At 48.4% G+C, this 18,582-nt stretch overlaps 1 protein-coding gene across 2 annotated transcripts; it reads right to left on the bottom strand.

The window, feature by feature from the left end:
- Window positions 1-1,242: 1,242 nt before the first annotated feature.
- On the bottom strand, window positions 1,243-16,613 carry Tex49 (testis expressed 49). Of its 2 annotated transcripts, none has more exons than XM_051160290.1 (4): window positions 16,535-16,613; window positions 4,920-5,042; window positions 1,767-1,911; window positions 1,243-1,291 (listed from the first exon to the last, which is right to left on the bottom strand). In XM_051160290.1, exons 1-4 carry the CDS (start codon window positions 16,611-16,613, stop codon window positions 1,243-1,245), a joined length of 396 nt encoding a protein of 131 aa, XP_051016247.1. The 2 variants fall into 2 exon arrangements, with proteins under 2 accessions (XP_051016247.1, XP_051016248.1); XM_051160291.1 differs by lacking the exon at window positions 16,535-16,613 and adding an exon at window positions 14,760-14,805.
- Window positions 16,614-18,582: the final 1,969 nt, after the last annotated feature.

The following is an 18,582-nucleotide window of genomic DNA, read 5'->3' as shown; positions in this document are numbered from 1 at the left end:
TCCCTTATGATGCCTGCAAGGGTTGGACTCTATCCTCTTCCTGTCTTTGCCTTCCTTTTAGCCCCCACCCCCACCTCCGCTCCGCCTGCACCCTCCTTGACTCTGCCCTGAATTAGTTGGTGCCTTGGTGCCTTGGTCTCTCTTTCAGCACCTATTTAAACCAGAGGCATTATGGCTTGGTTTTGAAGATCACGTTGTCTTCGAGGCTGATGAGAAGAGCAGAGGAGTGCAAGTTCAGAGGGTGTGGGAGGGGCAGGCGGGGCTATTGCCCTCCTTCATCCTCCTACCACAGCTCTCTGTAGAGGCCTGTTCTACGGTCTGGTACTGCTTTCCTGGGAACCTCCGTGTACCAGTCAGTGGACCACTGGGCGCCTGGTTAGCCAAGGCAGAGGAGAGGACCTAGCTGGTCCAGACAGGAAACTGACTTGGTCTCTCCCAGCCATATCCCTGCATAGGAAGGAACTACTCGATGCCCTTGGGGTGGGAGCATGGTGTGTGTACGTAAGCCAAAGTGGGAAGACCTCGGCTTTGGGTCTGTCTGCTTCTTGCCAGGTGGGAGGGGCTTGTCCACACCCTGGCTCCCTGTACCACAGTGCCAGCCATGTCCTTCCCCTGAGTTACTGGTGTCCTTTCCTCACCGGTTGGTGGTAGAGGAGTCAGGGCCCGGGAGGCCATGGGCCCTGGTTTTATAATGTAACCACTGTGGGAGTGGGGGAGGGTGGCGTACCATGTATTTCAGTGAAATATTTAATATATTTAAATATCAATAAAATCAAACTCTTTGTAAAAATGCCCTGTTCTCTGCAGCTGCTTGGGGTCAAAAAGTGACAAAGCCTGGTAAAACCTGCAAGCTCTCGTCCCCGGGATCTGTGGGCTGTCCCTCATCTGTGATCTTAACAGCTTCCCCCTGGTTTTCTGCCTGTCGGAATTAAAGTTGCACTGTCTTCAGAGAGCATGGCTGCACCATGAGGACAAATGTGTTTTCCTGGATTGTTCACTCTGACCCCTGTCATGCAATAAGTCGCTGACAGACAGCCTTTCACATCGGGAATCTCACGCCCCTGCTTTCCCAGGAGTCTCAGGGCATTGGGACAATCCCCCTGCCTCCACACCCAATATGCAGAAGTACCTTCTAGTTCAGTTTGTTTATTCTGGTTTCCCAAGCCCTCTCTCCGGCTCCACTTGAAGACTCTGCTACCTTCATCCCTCCTCCCAGTTTTCACTTTGACCTGCAAGCACATCTCAGTATAGACTGAAGATTCTGTCGTTGAGAATAGAGTGATCCACGAATCTGGAAAAGAGAGCGGATGTCTTGAGATTCAGCCAGGCCAGGCTACAGGGAAGGGAACAGGGGTGATGGATGCTGGTCAGGGTGGAAACTCCCTCAGGATTCCACAGGAATGCCACAGACATTGGTTCTGTGCCTGTTGAGGAAAAAGTCTCATCCATAAATAAAACAAGGCAGACAGATCTCAGGCTGCCCATTGCCTGAGGCCCACCTTCCCTGATGAGACTTAAACCTCTCCTAACACCCCTCACCACCACCCTTTTTTGGAACAGGGTCTTTCTGTTATCTCTGGCTGTGTTGGAATTCTATACAGACCAGGCTGGCCTCGAACTCACAGAGTCCACCTGCCTCTGCCTCCCAAGCGCTGAATTTAAAGGCATGGGCCACCACTCTTGAGTGGGGCTGAAACATATTACAGGTTTCAGTGAAGGGAGACCGAACTTCCCTGGTCTCCCACCCTGACCCTTCTCAGCCTGACCTAGTCGCTGGGCTTTTGATGAGACAGTGGCGTGGACCCTGGATCCATGTGATGGTTTTCTCTGGACGCTCGCCTGGGTTGTTGGACCGCCAGAAGCTGAAGTTCTGAGCGTCAGTCACAGGGACTCTGAAGACCTGATTAGGGACTGAACGGATGGAAGAAAGGCAGGTTACTGATACTCTCCGGAGTCACTTCTTTTCCTGCGTCAGGAGGGGAAAGCAGAGTCAGATGACTTACTGTGGCCAGGTGCAGAGGCCCTGGGAATGTGTCCACCCCACCCTACCCCGCTTCCGGATTCCAGCACCTCACACCCTTCATGGTCAGATGGGTTAGTCTTGGTTTTTCCTATTGCTATGCAAGCCCGTCTCTAGGATGTGCCAAGAAGGTGGAAAATAAGTGAAAGCTCACTTGGGAAGTGTACAAGATGGAGTCTATCAAGTCAATGTTTGTTTGCTTGTTTTTGAGACAGGGGTTTCTCTGCAGCCTTTAGGCCAGGCTGGCCTCGAACTCTGAGATCCATCTGACTCTGCCTTCTGAGTGCTGAGTTTAAAGGCATGTGGCAGCATCTGGTTCAATGACTTCTTAATCATTGTCACCCATTTCGTGTCCCTTCTGTTTGAACTAATGCTTTCCTCTGTTCATCCTAAGTTAGAAGTCTCTGAACCTAAATGATGATACCACCCCACTTTGAGGTACCACACACAGATGGCATCGTGTAAGTTGTCTGTGTGTGTTAAGGTGCACTATATGTGTGTGCAGTCATGCAGGGATGCTAGAGATTCCCAAGGGCCATCCAGAAAGGTCTGTCACTAGGGCCTGGGGCTCAATGTTTAGGCCAGCTTGGCTCTGCAGGCAACCAGCCCCAGAGATGCACCTGTCCCCTCTGCAGCTCTTAGTTTGTGAGTGTGCACGGTCATGCCTGGGGACCCAACTCGGGCTCTTAGGCTTGTAATGTAAACCACCTTAAGGACTGAGCCATCTCCGTGTGTGTGTGTGTGTGTGTGTGTGTGTGTGTGTGTGTGTGTGTTTGTGTGTGTGTGAGATAATGTACGTGAGTGTGCACATGTGCTCATTCCCGTGTGCATGTATGGAGGCCACAGGTTGATATTGAGTGTCTTCCTTGATTGCTTTGTTTTTTTTTTTTAATAATGTATTTAATTATATTCTATTTACATTGGTATGAAGGTATCAAAAACCCCTGGAAGTGGTACTGCAGACAGTTGTGAGCTGCCCATGTGGGTGCTGGGAATTGAACCCGGGTCCTTTGGAAGAGCAGACAGTGCTCTTAACCACGAAGCCATCTCTCCAGCCCCAATTGCTTTGTTTTTTGTTTTGTTTTGTTTTGTTTTTGTTTGTTTTTTCAAGACGGGGTTTCTCTGTGTAGCCTTGACAGATCGCTTTGTAGACCAGGCTGGCCTCAAACTCACAGTGATCCACCTGCCTCTGCCTCCCAAGTGCTGGGATTACAGGTGTGTGCCACCACAGCCAGCCCAATTGTTTTGTTTTTAGTGTAATGTTTTTAATTAACTCATTCATTTTGGATTTTGAGACGGGGGCTCTTTACATGGCCTTGGTTGTCTCGGAACTTGCTATATAGATCATACTGGCCTCAAACTCACAGGGATATGCCTGCCTCTGTCTCTGATGTGCTTGGATTAAAGATACGGGTCACTCTACCCTGCAAATTTTCTTTCTTTCTTTCTTTCTTTTTCCCTTTGGTTTTTCAAGACAGAGTTTCTCTGTGTAGCCTTGGCTGTCCTGGACTCACTTTATAGACCAGACTGGACTCGAACTCACAATGATCTGCCTGCCTCTGCCTCCCGAGTGCTGGGATTCAAGGCGTGCGCCACCACACCTGGCTAAATTTTTATATTTTTAAAATCAGATGATGGCCTAATACTGTCTGGTTTTTTCTGTGGTCTTGAGAAATTTTTTCCCCCAAGACAAGGTTTCTTTGGGCAACAGAGCCCTGGCTGGCCTCAAATTCAGAGATGGCCTCTACTTCCTCAGTGTTGGGATTAAGGGTGTGCGCCACCACACCCCAGCAAGGACCAGCTTTCCTCAGATAACACAATTCCCTGAAGGTTCCTAAGACATACTGTATACATGAAGAGTCTGTCCTACTAAAGGGCTCCCATTTTTTTTTCTTTTTTCTTTTTCTTTTTGGTTTTCTTTTGGTTTTCTCTGTGTAGCCTTGGCTGCCCTGGACTCACCTGGGATTAAAGGCGTGCGCCACCACTGCCCAGCAGGGCTCCCATTTTCTTTCTTTCTTTCTTTCTTTCTTTCTTTCTTTTCTATTTATTTATTTATTTATTGGTTTTTCGAGACAGGGTTTCTCTGTATGTCCTTTACTGTCCTGGACTTGCTTTGTAGACCAGGCAGGCCTCAAACTCAAGCGATCTGCCTGCCTCTACCTCCCAAGTGCTGGGATTAAAGGTGTGTGCCACCTCCGTCTGCCTGGGCTCCCATTTTCAAGTGGTTGGAGAGTTAAATGGTCAGAGGAACTTCCCCAAGGTCACCCAACTCGTTTTGAGTTTACGCTCAGTTCAAATTACAAAGCTGGTACTGGCTCTGTTCCTCCTCAGCTAAATGCTTTCATTGTTTCAGCTTTCTGTTGTCTTCACAGTTCTGGGAGACGTATAAAACAGTATGGCACCATAACCGTGCTGTGCACACCATAGCCTTGTCGTGCACACCACAGCCATGTTGTGCACACCGTAGCCTTGCCATGCACACCGCAGCCATTCTGTGCACTCCGTAGCTGTGCCATACACACCATAGCCATGCTGTGCACACCATAGCCATGCCATGCACACAGTAGCCGTGCCTTGCACACCATAGCCTTGCTGCACACACTGTAGCCATGCTGTGCACACCATAGCCTTGCCATGCACACCGCAGCCATGCTGTGCACTCTGTAGCTGTGCCATAGACACCATAGCCATGCTGTGCACACCGTAGCTATGCCGTTCATACTGCAGCCGTGCCAGGCACACAGTAGCCGTGCCTTGCACACTGTAGCCATGCCATGCACACCGTAGCCATGCCATGCACACCATAGCCTTGCCGTGCACATCGTAGCCTTGCGTGCACATTGTAGCCATTCCCTGGGCACTCAGACTCATGTCTTGCTCTGCACTCTGAGGTACTTACATGTTTTCAGCAATACCTTCCTCACAGCATCATGATACCTCTCGTGGCTGTTCCGATGTATGGAATAATTACTGTTTTCAGGAGTAATTGCGGGGAGCTGAGTGGACACGGCATCCTTCTGGTCTGAAATGGGAAGATTCATTTTGAGAACTTGGCAGATGGGGCTACTTTGTTCTCTGATGTCGTGGTCTCCATGCCAAGTAGGTACTTAGCAGGGATCTTCCCTGGCTCCTGACATTCAGTTCTTAGGAGTCAAACTATCAAGCCCAGGTTGGGGGTGGGGGGAGACCTCATTGCTTCTCACTCCTCTCAGGAGCCCTGACTTGGAATGGCTTCCCTCTGGGCTCCAGATGCTGGACAGGTATTTAGGACTAGTGCAGGTGAAAACATGGCCTGGACTTTCCTGAGAGTGACATGGAAGAAAAGCAACTCCCAGCACCAGAGCAGAAGCGGGAAGGCACTACAGGTGCTCCAGGAGTGTGCAGAGGCATCAGAACCTGGGATGCTATGCCATGTGGAAAAGGCCGGGGTTGGGGGGACCTGGGAAAGTTGTGTGGTGTTCAGGAATTCTTTCCTTCCTCCCCTTCTTCCCCCCTCTCAGTTTTTGGAGCCGGGGTTTCTCTGTGTAGTCCTGACTGTACTGGAATTTGCTTTGTGGACCAGGCTGGCCTTGAACTCACAGATATCTGCCTGCCTTTGCCTCCCTGAGTGCTGGGGTTTAAGGCATGGTCCTAGATTCTGAGCTAAAGATGAGCTTACGAGGAGCTTTTGCTAGTGGTGGGCACTGGTGGAGGCAGCGTTGCAGCCTGCTTCTCCCAGCAGCACACGGAATTGTGTCCTTCGGGCCAGCAGTGCCCACCATGCAGTGTGGTAATGTCTGCTCGCGTCTAAGAACCCTGAAGAGGAGTAGGTTGTGACAACTTTATTTTATTTATTTATTTATTTATTTATTTATTTATTTATTTATTTATTTATTTATTTTGAGACAGGGTTTCTCTGTGTAGCCTCAGCAGTCCTGGAACTTACTCTGTAGACCAGGCTGTTCTTGAACTCACAGAGATCCTGCTGCCTCTGCCTCCCTGAGTGCCAGGATCAAAGCTGTGTGCCACCACCACTGGGCTGGGTTATGACAACTTTAAGGTGTAGGACAGCACGACCTGGTCAGGAGGGAAAAGAAGGACGGTGTCTAGGGTTGCTCCAAGATTTCTTTTGGCTGTTGCACCCATTATGTCACCCGAGCCATAAAGAGGCCCCTTGCCCCTTCCCCCTTAGCCAGGCCCCTAATAAAACACAGCTCTTTATCTTATGTTCTCAGGGTCTGTGTTCTATTTTTATGGTGCTGCGACTCTGGCCCACCCCCTTATATTTTTACTTTTCCTTCTTATTAGTGCTTGTTGGGAGCTAGGTCAGTATTTAGTATTCTCTCCGGCAGCTGTTGAAGAGCACTGACTCAACTCCTTGAGGGTGAGGATGGTGTTACTTCCTGGTTGTTTTCCTCCTCTTCCTAGCTTGGCCTCATTCATTCACCATCTCTGTCTTCTCCTCTGCTTTTTGTCTTCTGTGAGGCTGATGATATGACATGGGGTGGCAGTCCTGAAAGCTATGGGAGAGTGCTGTTCTGGGGAGCCTGGCCTGAAGCAGGGGGTGATGTATCCTTAATGGAAGGTTCTAGCAATGAGGGGTCATTTCCTGGAAATGGTATCATTTGCGCCTGGCTGTTCAATTTTAGGCAAGGTGAAAGTGGCAGTATTGTCCATGGACAAATAGCTGTGGATTGAGGAGTAATAGCAGGCTTATTTCTAGTGGGTGTCAGGATCTGGGTTGAGAGTAAATTACGGTTCTAAATGCAGGTGACAGCGAGAACGCCGTCTGGTCCTTAGGCGGCAGACTGTTCTTAAGCTACAAGCAGATGATGTTGTCTGTCATTTCAAAGTGTCCAGGCAGCAGGCTCCCAGCTTCCCACATGGGTGGTAGCTACGTCTGGAGTCTCACCCACTTGGATGCCTGCCACTTGAGTCAAGCATTTACCTTGCTCCTAGGGTTGGTTTGATTTGGTTTTTTCATTTTTCTTTTCTTTCTTTCTTTCTCTCTCTCTCTCTCTCTCTCTTTTTTTTTTTTTTTTTTTTTTTTTGGTGGTTTTTGGTTTTTCGAGTCAGGGTTGCTCTGTGTATCCTTGGTTGTCCTGGACTCACTTTGTAGACCAGGCTGGCCTCGAACTCACAGCGATCCGCCTGTCTCTGCCTCCCGAGTGCTGGGAATAAAGGCGTGCACCACCACGCCTGGCTCATTTTTCTTTTTGTTGAACTGGGAGTCAGTCTTGAGAACTTATAGCTTCCCCCAACTGTCCAGGTTTGGAAGGTGCCTGCAACGCAGGGTGGGTAAGAAGCGTGCAGTGGTGACAGAGGTATGTTCTCGATAAAGGGCATGCTGAGTAAACTCCACTGTGCCGGGGGAGCCGACTCTGTTGGCAGGTGGTACCACAGAGGTTCTTCACACAGCTAGTTGGTCCCCTTCCTGAATGGTCCCTGTGGGGTCATATATAGATATGCCTGTGGGTAGCTTCTTCTAGAATTGGGCCATAAGTTGGGGGTTACCACAAAACCACATTTAATGCTTTGAGTGAAGACACCCCGGGTAACATCAGAGTACTTGGGTGGATCTTGTACTCATCCTAATTAATGACACAAAGTTGTCAGTCTTACAGGCTTTCCCATAAGCCAGGGATGGTCCTGGGATCCAGTTATCCAGTGCTTGGCTCGATGCCTCTGTCGGAATGGGGGCTGGCTGGCGGTGGTGGCGCATGCCTTTAATCCCAGCACTCGGGAGGCAGAGGCAGGCGGATCACTGTGAGTTCAAGGCCAGCCTGGTCTACAAAGTGAGTCCAGGACAGCCAAGGATACACAGAGAGACCCTGTCTTGGAAAAAAAAAAAATACAGACTCACTAACTCCTTGAGGTCTGACTTCCTGGTTCCAGGTTCTTGGTTCATAACGATGACAGGTATCCAACACACATTATTTGCCGTTTGTCTTAGCATTGCTGGTTTACGAGGTCAGGGTGAGAGAAAAATGGTGAGAGAAAAATGGGATGGTGCTGTAGAGAAAAATGCAGCTACTCCTGGCTGGCTGGCTGGCCCAGCAGTTCCCACTGTTAGCTTGCTGTGCCAACTTGAGAAGCCGAGTTCATACCCTCACACCCACAGGAAGGCGCGCGTGCCTGTGACTACAGCACAGCACAGAGGAGACATGGAGAAGACACCCACAGGGGGATCGCTGACACTTGCCGCCTGCAACTCTAGTCAAAAAGTGGGAACTCCAACTTTATCAGGAGACCTTGCCTCAGAGGAACAAGGTAGAGAGAGATAGGACATCCAGTGCCCTCCTCTGGCTTCTATGTGAGCACGGGCATACTCATTCACCCATACGTGTGTGCACACCACTTACGTGTGGACCACACACACACACACACATAAATGTTGCTTTTTATTTGAAAAATGATCCCTATTCTCTATGTAGGTTTTTTTTGTTTTTTGTTTTTGTTTTTTAAGACAGGGTTTCTCTGTGCATCCTTGGCTGTCCTGGACTCGGCTTGTAGACCAGGCTGGCTTCGAACTCAACAGTGATGCGCTTGCCTCTGCCTCCCTGAGTGCCTGGGGTTAAAGGTGGCGGTATTAATCCTTGAAATTGGCCTGGAGATATTAGGATGATCTGCTGAAGGATGTTCGGAGAGCCATCTTGTGCTTACTGTCTCCCGAAACGCAGGGTAATTATCTGTGCTTCAGGAGGAAGAGGACAGGTGCAAGAGCCCAGGGACCGGATCCTCGGGGTATGTTTGCCATATGGGGCCAGTTCTTGTATCTTCCGTTAGTGTCGTGCCTGCGCCTTCTGTGTTCAGGGAAAGCAGATGGAGCAGGGGCAGCAGAGGGACTTAGTGCTTGAGAGTACTTAGCTAAAGTGGATTTCCTACAGATGAAGATGGCTAATGCTAGTGTGCCCTCCTCTGTAAAGTAGGAATTTTACAAAATGAGACGCAGATGCAGGGAAGTTTAGTCATGTGCCTGAGGTCACGGAGTCACGTGTGGCAGAAACCTGAGTTTAACCTGAGTGGTCTGGCTCCAGAGAGACTCTTCCTGATGTTGAAATAGCAACGTTGGATTTTCCAGGAGACATGGGAGGGAAGACTTGGACTAGAAGAATCAGTCCCCATACAGATGTCCACAGCTGATGGGCGGGGCAGGGGCGGGGTTCAGCAAGTGTGTCTGCTCACCTGAAACAGCCTTGAGTTGGGTAGGGGCTATGACATCCTTGTCTTGGTTTTTGTTTGTTTGTTCGTTTGTTTGTTTTTTGAGACAGGGTTTTTCTGTGTACCTCTGCCTGTCCTGGAACTCGCTCTGTAGACCAGGCTGGCCTCCATCTTCATCTCATAGAGATCCACCTACCTCTTCCTCCCAAGTGCTGGAATTAAAGGCCTGTGCTGCACCACCACCACCAGCAGCAGCAGCAGCAGCAGCAGCAGCAGCAGCAGCAGCAGCAGCGACATCATTGTCTTGATCCAGAGAGAGAGAGCCCAAGCTCTCTGAGCTTTACTGAATGTAGGATGTAATTTCCTAAAATCAGCACTGGGACTTGGTAGGTCACTCTCCCAGAGAGCTGGGCCAACCCCAATGGGGGAAGAGCAACCCCTGGAGGAAAAGTGGCCCATCTGCTGCCTGTGAAGGAAGTGAGGAAGTAGGCCCCCTCCGGAGGCTTCCATACTGGTTCTGAATAGCGTAAGCATCTCTTCGTTAGTTTCATGGGGATGCGATTTGGTGGCCTGTAGCAGCTATAAGCATGGATAGGTTTTCAAGATACAGTTCTATACATTACAAAGGATGAGAGTCTCTGGCCAGGTTCATGTGTGGCTACGTGTGTGGCTGAACCGTGGCCACACATGCTCCTGTTTGAAAAGCTAGAACTACAGTGCCCTCTGCTGGAGGTTACAGGCGGCATCTTGTCTCTGAGTAAGTGGGTCACCAGCCAGGCAGGTCAGAGAGAGCAAGAAGATTGAGCAGAGGACTTGGTAGGCAGGATTAGAAAAGTATTCCCCTCCCTCCCTCCTTCCTTCCCTCTCTCTCTCCCTCCGTCTGTGTGTGTGTGTGTGTGTGTGTGTGTGTGTGTGTGTGTGTGTTTCAAACGACAACCTTGGGTGTCAGTTCTTGCTTTTACACCTTGTTAGGGACAAGGTCTCTCTCTCTCTCTCTGCTCACCGCTGCATATGGCCAGGCTGACTGAACCATGTGCCACCACAAACTCCTGTCTCGGACACAGAGTGTGACAGGCATGTGCATTCCTGCACCAGGCTTTTATGTGTGTTCTGGGGCTTGGGTTCTCCTTGCAAGTGTCTGAGCCTTTCCCCCAGGCCGCTTATAGTCTGCATGTAAATAACTAACTTGCGGATGTCCTAGAACTCCCTGTGTAGCCTGGATTGCCCTTGCACTTGAGGCACTCTTCCTGCCTGTGCCTCCCGAGTGCTGGGATTCCAGGTGTGCGGTGCCACGCCCAGCAGGCATGAGCCATTGCCCATGGCTCGCATCGTTTAGTCTCGGCAGGAAAAAGGTAGACATTATCTCTATTTACAGGCCGGAGAACGGAAGCCCTGTGGGTTTGTGTAGTGTTAGCACAACTCTGGGTACGTGATGAAACCGCGGCTCTGCCATTAAGGATAGATGGAAGCATGCTGCCTTTCCCTTCTCACTTGAGTTTGCCTATTAACAGAAAGATTTGTTTTTGTTTTACGTGCATGTGTGTGCCTGAGTGTATGGACACCGCGTGCATTCAGTGTCCATGGGGACTGGAGGAAGTCATCGGGAGTCCCTGGAACCAGAGTTACAGATGATCCTGAGCTGCCTGCCACATGGGTGCTGGGAACCGAACCCAGGTCCTCAGGGAGAGCAGCCAGCCAGTGTTCGTAATCACCAAGCCACCTCTCTAAACCCTATGTGTGTGTGTGTGTGTGTGCGTGTGCGTGTGTAAATCAGGAAAAGAAGGCAAGGATCGGAGACTGGAAGCATGTGTGACAGCGTGTGTTGACTCAGCTCTGTGGGTTTTCATTATGAAGATATGTAATAAAGGAACATTGAGGAGGCGCTTTTTGAGCTGAATGTTTAAACACTCAACACCCACTAGGAAAGGGGGGAAAACCCATCCTTCAAAGACAAATTGTGATAAAAACATTCCATGGTAGTAAGAGGCAGGAGAGGAGAGTGAGTATTAACAGGTTTCCTACATAGCTGCTGCTTAAGTCAGAGTGTGGCTGACCTGAACTCACAGAACAGGGTGGAGAGAGCGAGGGCAGGTGTCAGAGCAAGAGCCAGGCAGCCGGAGTGGAAGTACACTGGCCCTCCGCGTGCAGGAAGCATGCACTAAGACACTCCTTAAATGCCGGAAACCACAGGCAGCACTGAACTCTGTTTGCCACCATGCTTTTCCTGTGCATACATACCTGTAATAAAGTGTGGTTTGTATCGTATGCACAGCAGGAAATTAATTAAGTAACAATAAAATAGTAACAATAGACTAAAGTAAAAGTTCTGTAAGTTGTACACCTCTTAAAAATACATTATACTGTTCCCCCCCTCCCCCACCGTGATGGTGCTGGAGAGCCCGTGGGGTGGGATGAAGTGAATCGGGTAGGCATTGTGTCCTAGCATCAGGCTCTTTGTATGAGTCACTTGAACAATTGCATGTACTGATGTCACTTGTCATCCCCCCCCCCAATGCTTAGATCAGGTCTAATTATGAGAAACATCAGACAAACCCACATTAAGAAACATTCTGCAAAATGTCCTGCTTGTTCGCTACAAAATGTCAGAGGCATGAAACAAAGACAGCTGAACCATTCCTTCCTCGTTGAAGGAGAGACCAAAGAGACACAGAACTCAGCCTTAACCACATCCTTGTAGGAAACATTTTGCTGTAAAGGGCATTAATGTGACAACTGGCAAACCTGGAATATTGGACTGTACGTAATTGGATGTTATAGGAACGCTAAAATTTGCTAAATTGATATCTGTTTTGAGGGTGGTTTTTTTTTTTTTTTTTTTTTTTAAAGAAATGCAAGCAGGCAGGTGCAGTGGACCACACCGTTCACTCTAGCACTTCTGAGGCAGAGGCAGGAGGAGCTCTGAGTCTGGGGCCAGCCTTGTTTACATAGCCAGTTCAAAGACAGCTAGGAATACATATTGAGACTGTGTCTCAAAAAGAAAAAAAGAGGGACTGGAGAGATGGTGCCTAGAGGTTAAGAGCACTGACTGCTCTTTCAGAGGACCTGGGTTCAATTCTTAGCATCCACATGGCAGCTCACAACTGTCTGTAACGTCAAGATCTGACGCCTCACACATACATGCAGGCAAAACACCAATGCACATAAAATAAAATAATAAATAATTAAAAAAAAAAATAACCAGGCGTAGTGGTGCACGCCTTTAATCCCAGTGCTCAGGCGGCAGAGGCAGGCAGATTTCTGTGAGTTTGAAGCCAGCCTAGTCTACAAAACGAGTCTAGGATAGACAAGGCTACACAGAGAAACCTTGTCTTGGGGGAAGAAAACCAAACAACCCAACCCAACCCAACCAACCAACCAAAAAAATAAAATAATTTTTTAAAAGGAAAAGGAAAAAAGAGAGAAAGAAAAGAAAGATAAACAAAAATGTTTAGGGTATAGAGGTAAGATGATGAGAACCTTACTTTTAACTAACTGGAAAAAGGATAAATAGGGGACAAAGCCGAGAGCGGCAGCATGGTAGCAGGCGGTTAATATGGATGAAGGATATGGAGAATTCCCTCATACTGGTCTTACATTTTTTTCTTTAACTTCTTAATTTCTTTAATTATGTCACCAAAAATGTTTTTATAAAAAATGATAGATGGACCCTATGAGTTTATTTTCTTTGTTCCTCAAATCTGCTAAAATAAGCAGGCATATGGGCCGGCACCTTTAATCCCAGCTCTGGGAGGTGGAGTCGGCAAGCCAGGTCTACCTGGTGAGTGAGGGCCATGTAGTGAGACCCTGCCTAAAGTCAAATAGAACAAAAAACCCAAGAAAAAGATAAAAATACTATGGAGACTAGCTGACAGAGCATACCATGTGTAACTTTAGTTTTTTGAGACAGGGTTTCTCTGTGTAGCCTTGGCTGTCCTGGACTCACTTTGTAGACCAGGCTGGCCCCAAACTCACAGCGATCCGCCTGCCTCTGCCTCCCGAGTGTTGGCATTAAAGGCATGCGCCACCACATCCAGCAATCCCACAATCTTTTTTTTTTTTTTTAATTTTGTTTATATGAATATTCTATCTGCAGGTACACCTGCACACCAGAGGAGAGCATTAGAGGGTGTAGGTGGTTGTGAGCTATCATGTGTTTGCTGGGAATTGAACTCAAGAATCTGGAAGAACAGAAAGTGCTCTTAACCACTGAGCCATCTCTCCAGCCCCTAATCCCACAATCTTAACAGTGCGAAAGTCCTTGTGAAGATCCACTCAGCCACTGATGCATGGTCCTCCTTAACTGCAGACCTGGTCATCTGTCCTTCAGCAGCAGCAGTCCATTTCAGCATGAAGCTTTTCCGGGCTGCCAGTCTGATGAAAGATCTGTCCTTCCGCTGGTTTGCTGAGCTGTCTCCATGCAGGGGGAGCTGCTTTCTGTGTCCTCTGCATTGTTGTTTTTCTGTGTCTCTTCCTTGAGTCATGACTCTTGTTTGGTAGCCTCTCCCTCCCCCAGCCCCCCCTCATCTCTCCACCTGTCCCCCCCCACGTGTGTGTGTGTGTGTGTGTGTGTGTAGCCTTGGCTGTCCTGGACTTGCTTCTTGCCTCTGTCCTCTGGATTAAAGGCGTGTTTTTATTCCAGCCGGATCACACAGACCTAGAAGGTCTTTGGATGTGATCTCTTGGCAAAGCAGCCATGTTCCGGGAATTAAACCCCGGTCCTCTGGAAGGGAATCCACTCAGCCATCTCTCCAGCCCCTCCACCCTAATTTTTTGAGACACACCTCTCAATGAACCTGGACCTCAGCATTTCAGTTAGGGCTGGCTAGCGGGCCCTGTGGCTCTGCCTCTCTCTGAAACCCCCAGGGCTGGGTTTATGGTTGTACTCTGCTCATCTTGTTATATGGGTGCTGAGGATCCGAACTCAGGTCTGCTTGCTTTCACAGCAGCACTTCACCACGGCCAGCCATTTCCCAGGCAGTCTGCCCATATCTTAAGGGGGGCACCCGGAATGTATAAAGTCGGAGCTGGAGGAAGTAAGCAGCAGGCACGAGTAATGTACTTGGAGTCCAGTCTTTAGCCTTAAATTCTATCTAGGTCACCGATTTGGCCAAAGCTCCAGCCTCTGATGCTACAAGACCAGAGTGACTAACTGGAGTGAGCAGATGCTGTCAGGACACCCTTGGGTCTTCTCATAGCAGATTGTCCTAGTCAGGGTGACCATTGCTTGATGAAACACCATGACCAAGGGAACTTGGGGAGGAAAGGGTTTGTTTGCTTTCCACATCATAGTCCATCACTGGAGGAGGAAGTCAGTACAAGAACTCAGAGCAGGAGCCCGGAGGCAGGAGCTGATGCAGAGGCCATGGAGGAGTGCTGCTTACTGGCCTGTTCAGCCTGGTCTCTTATAGAACCCAGGACCGCCAGCCCAAAGGCTGCACCACCCACAGTGAGCTGGGCCCTTCCTTATATGTCAGTAATTAAGAAAATGTCTTACAGCTAGATCTCCTCCCACCCTTCCAGACAGGGTCTCTCTGTGTAGCCTTGGTTGTCCGGGACTTGCTTTGTAGACCAGGCTGGCCTTGAACTCACAGCAATCTGCCTGCCTCTGCCTCCCGAGTGCTGGGATTAAAGGCGTGCGCCACCATGCCTGGCTGACTCCTTCATTTGAAAACAAGACTAGTTTCATCGTATAATACTGAGAGTTGATGCAGTGCGGGCACTGGGGCAGGGATACTACATCTGACCCAGAAAATGGATAGAGAAACAACTTTAATGGAATTAGCAGGAAGAGGTAGTGTGAGTGCCCAGTGCAGCCTTATGTCACCCTTCCCCACCCACCTCTTCCCCATCCCCAAAATACTTTGCTCAGGACCTCCCCATACTTAATTTCCCTCACATACATTTCCATTCTGCCAGAACTTCCACCCTGTTTCTATGCTTTCGATTATGAAGACCTAAATCAAATGTAATTTCCTACAAACTGGCCCCAACTTCCTGTTCTATAGTCATTCAGAACCATTCATTCATTCATTCATCCATCCATCCATCCATTCATTCATTCATTGTAAAAATACTGATTAGTTACCGAGAAGAGACTTGATACCCTATGAGCATATACAGGGGGAGGTAATCCCCCTCAGGGACAGTCATAGGGGAGGGGAATAAGGGGAAAAGGGGAGGGAGGGAAGAATGGGAGGACACAAGGGATGGGATAACCATTGAGATGTAACAAGAATAAATTAATAATAAAAAATTTTAAAAAATACTGATTAAGCATACAGATCAAACAGAGGCTCAAGTTCTTCAGCGTCTCCCTAGGAAATGAAGATGTTTCTCAAGGTCTGCAGTGCCCTCACTAGTTGGCCTTGGCCTTGTTTTCAAGGCCTGCTTCCTAGTGTCCCAGCCCTTGGTTTTACCTCACATGGACCTAAGTCCCTAGCCCTTTGCCAGTGCCAGCTCTCTTGTTCACCTGATGTACTTCAGTTGTGCTTTCACCCTTGGTTCTGGAGACATTGCCTGCATGAAATCTTTCCTAATGATTCCTGCCATTTGTTTTTCAAACCCTACGGTGCTACGGGTTTACTACTCCTTGGAGGTCAACAGTCCATACCTAATTTAATCGTATACAATGCTTCACATTTTGTATGCCTCCCCATCTTCCTCCTTAGTTGGCTTCTCTATAGTAAAGACCTTCTAGCCATCTTTGTACCCTCAGTCTCTGGCATAAGGCAAAAACACATGAGTAGGTGCTGCTAGTTAATGCTTGCTAAATTAATTAGATTATTTAGTTAAAACTATGTATCTTGTATCTTGTTTGTTTGCTCAAGACAGCGTTTCTGTGTGTGCTGCTGGCTGTCCCAGAACTCACTCTGTAGACCAAGCTGGCCTTGAACTCAGAGATTCACTTGTCTCTGCCTCTTGCATGCGGTGATTAAAGGTGTGTGCCACCGCTGCCTTGCTCAAACTATGTATCTTAATAAGGCTATGAAATAACAGGAAGTGAAGCTGAATGTCTACTGTCCCTGCTAAGTACAAATAACTATGATGATAGCTGATAATGATGCTGAGAGTGGTGGTGGCGGCGGCGGCGGCGCACGCACGCCTTTCATCTCAGCACTCGGGAGGCAGAGGCAGGCGGATCGCTGTGAGTTCGAGGCCAGCCTGGTCTACAAAGTGAGTCCAGGACGGCCAAGGCTACGCAGAGAAACCCTGTCTTGAAAAACGAAAACCGAAACCAAAATGAAACAAAAACAAAAAAGCTGATAATGAAGGATACCTTTCTCATCCCGCTAGGAAAGGAAGTGACCAGGAAGTGGCTGAGATGTGTCTGGGGAAGGCATGGCCCTCTGTCCCGCTGTGTGACATTCTCCTTACCTGCTTCTTCAGTTGTGATTCTTTTTTTACACCGAAAGGGATGTTGATATCCTAGCAGATACAGGTTGAAGAAAGCCATCTCAGCGCTTCCTTCCCTCAGAATGTCTACAGTGGAGTACCAGGTTCTAGTAACCATGGTAACGCCCTGAAGAATTACCTTGACTGACATCTCCTTTGTCCAATGAGGCACAGGCTTTATGGGTTCCCCATGGACATGGAATAATTTCAGGAAGCTTGAACCAAGTTTCATTATCTTGGTTTTTATTTGTTTTGTTTGTTTTTTGAGACAGGGTTTCTTCTGTGTACCCCTGGCTGTCCTGGACTCATTTGTAGACCAAGATGGCCTCGAACTCATAGAGATCTGCCTGCCTCCCTGCCTCTGCCTTGTTTTGACCAGGTTTACAGTGTGTCAGGCATGAAGATCCTCCTGTGACGCAGATCTGCTGTCCAATCAGAAGGTGCTTGGTTTCCCTCAGGGACGTCAGTAATGTACTAGTGAAAGGTCCTGTGCTGGGGGAGACCATTCCTTTTCTCCTCAGTCATAGAGGAATCTTTTTTTTTTTTTTTTTTTTCGAGACAGGGTTTCTCTGTGTAGCCTTGGCCATCCTGGACTCACTCTGTATACCAGGCTGGCCTCGAACTCACAGCGATCCGCCTGCCTCTGCCTCCCGAGTGCTGGGATTAAAGGCGTGCGCCACCACGCCCGACACATAGAGGAATCTTAATACAGAACATGCCTCCTCTGGCAAGAGATCACATCCAAAGACCTTCTAGGTCTGTGTGATTCAGCTGAACTACAAACAAGCTTTTTTTTTTCAATAACTTTTTATTTAATTTTATTTTATGTGTATTGTTGTGACTGTACAATAGCCCCTGGAACTGGAGCTACAGACAGTTGTGAGGCATCATGTGGTTGCTGGGAATTGAACCCAGGTCCTCTGGAAGAGCAGCCAGTGCTCTTAACCACTGAGCTATCTCCCCAGGCCCCAAACAAGCTTTTAATCCAGGAGACAGAGGCAAGCAGATCTGAGTTCAAGGCCAACCTGGTATAGAGCAAGTATCAAGTGAAGAAAAGCTCAGGTCCAGGCATGGTGGTACATGCTTTTAATCCCAAACAATAAAGGTAAAGTTAGTTTGTAGAGGGACGCACCCATATTTGAAAGTGATGTTTAATTGAGTGGCAGAAAAAGTGACAAATCAGAGAAAGATTTGACAGAATAGGATATATCGAACTCTCATGAGAACAGAGAGGAAGCTACTTAAGGGGCAATGCAGAGAGAGAGAAACGAGAGGAGGCCATCTTACCAGGAAGTTTTACAGAAAGAGGTAGAATGAGAGAACAAAACAGACACAGGTGAAGACGGAACGAGCCAGAGAAGGAGGAGACAGATTAGAGCAGATTGCTGAGTTAGTTTGGGGCCAAGCAGAACAATTCAGAGGCTGAGAGAGAAGCCAGATTGAGTAAGTCAGCTGGGAGAGGAGTTTGAGCCAGAACAGCCGAGTTGAACCAGGCAGCCCAGAGCGCTCAGAAAGAACAATTAAGGGTGATTTTTTTTGGTTTTGTTTTGTTTTTTTGTTTTTTGAGACAGGATTTCTCTGTGCAGCCTTGACTATATCCTAGACTTACTTTGTAGACCAGGCTGGCCTCGAACTCACAGCAATATGCCTGTCTCTGCCTCCTGAGTGCTGGGATTAAAAGTGTGTGCCACCACCACCCTGCAAGGGTGATAGCAGTCTCAGAAGCTGAAAACATTCTAGGCCTTGGTTAGATTGTACGGCGGCTAGAAGCTTCCAGAACTAGGCCTAGGTTAGCAGATGGAGGCTTGCTAGCTCAAAGCCCCAAAAAGCCAAAGGCCAAGGAGCTCAGGAACTCAAGAGGGAAGAGCCAAAGAGCTAAAAGAAGCTCAAGCTAAAACCCCCGAGAACTCAACTGCCCTTCTACTTCTGCACGCTGTCTTAAATACCCTCATCTCAAAGTCCCTCCTCCTCTTCAATCCCTGTCAGCTGGTTTCTTGCCCGGCCTCTTGACCTAGGGTTACCTTTATTAA

The sequence above is a fragment of the Acomys russatus genome, chromosome 17 (assembly GCF_903995435.1).
Source record: "Acomys russatus chromosome 17, mAcoRus1.1, whole genome shotgun sequence".
Classification (NCBI taxonomy): domain Eukaryota; kingdom Metazoa; phylum Chordata; class Mammalia; order Rodentia; family Muridae; genus Acomys; species Acomys russatus.
The sequence above is the reverse complement of the archived record's forward strand: the minus strand, read 5'-3'. Positions and strand labels throughout refer to the sequence as shown.

What these genes read in the sequence shown, in the direction of transcription:
- Tex49 (XM_051160290.1), bottom strand. Translation starts at nt 16,613, where the DNA reads ATGGCTTTCTTCAACCTGTATCTGCTAGGATATCAACATCCCTTTCGG. An exon ending in AATCACAACTGAAGAAGCAG is followed by an intron (nt 5,043 to 16,534) that starts GTAAGGAGAATG and finishes TTCCCATTTCAG; the next exon opens with ACCAGAAGGATGCCGTGTCC. An exon ending in ATCAAAAGCCCAGCGACTAG is followed by an intron (nt 1,292 to 1,766) that starts GTCAGGCTGAGA and finishes TCTCTTTTCCAG; the next exon opens with ATTCGTGGATCACTCTATTC.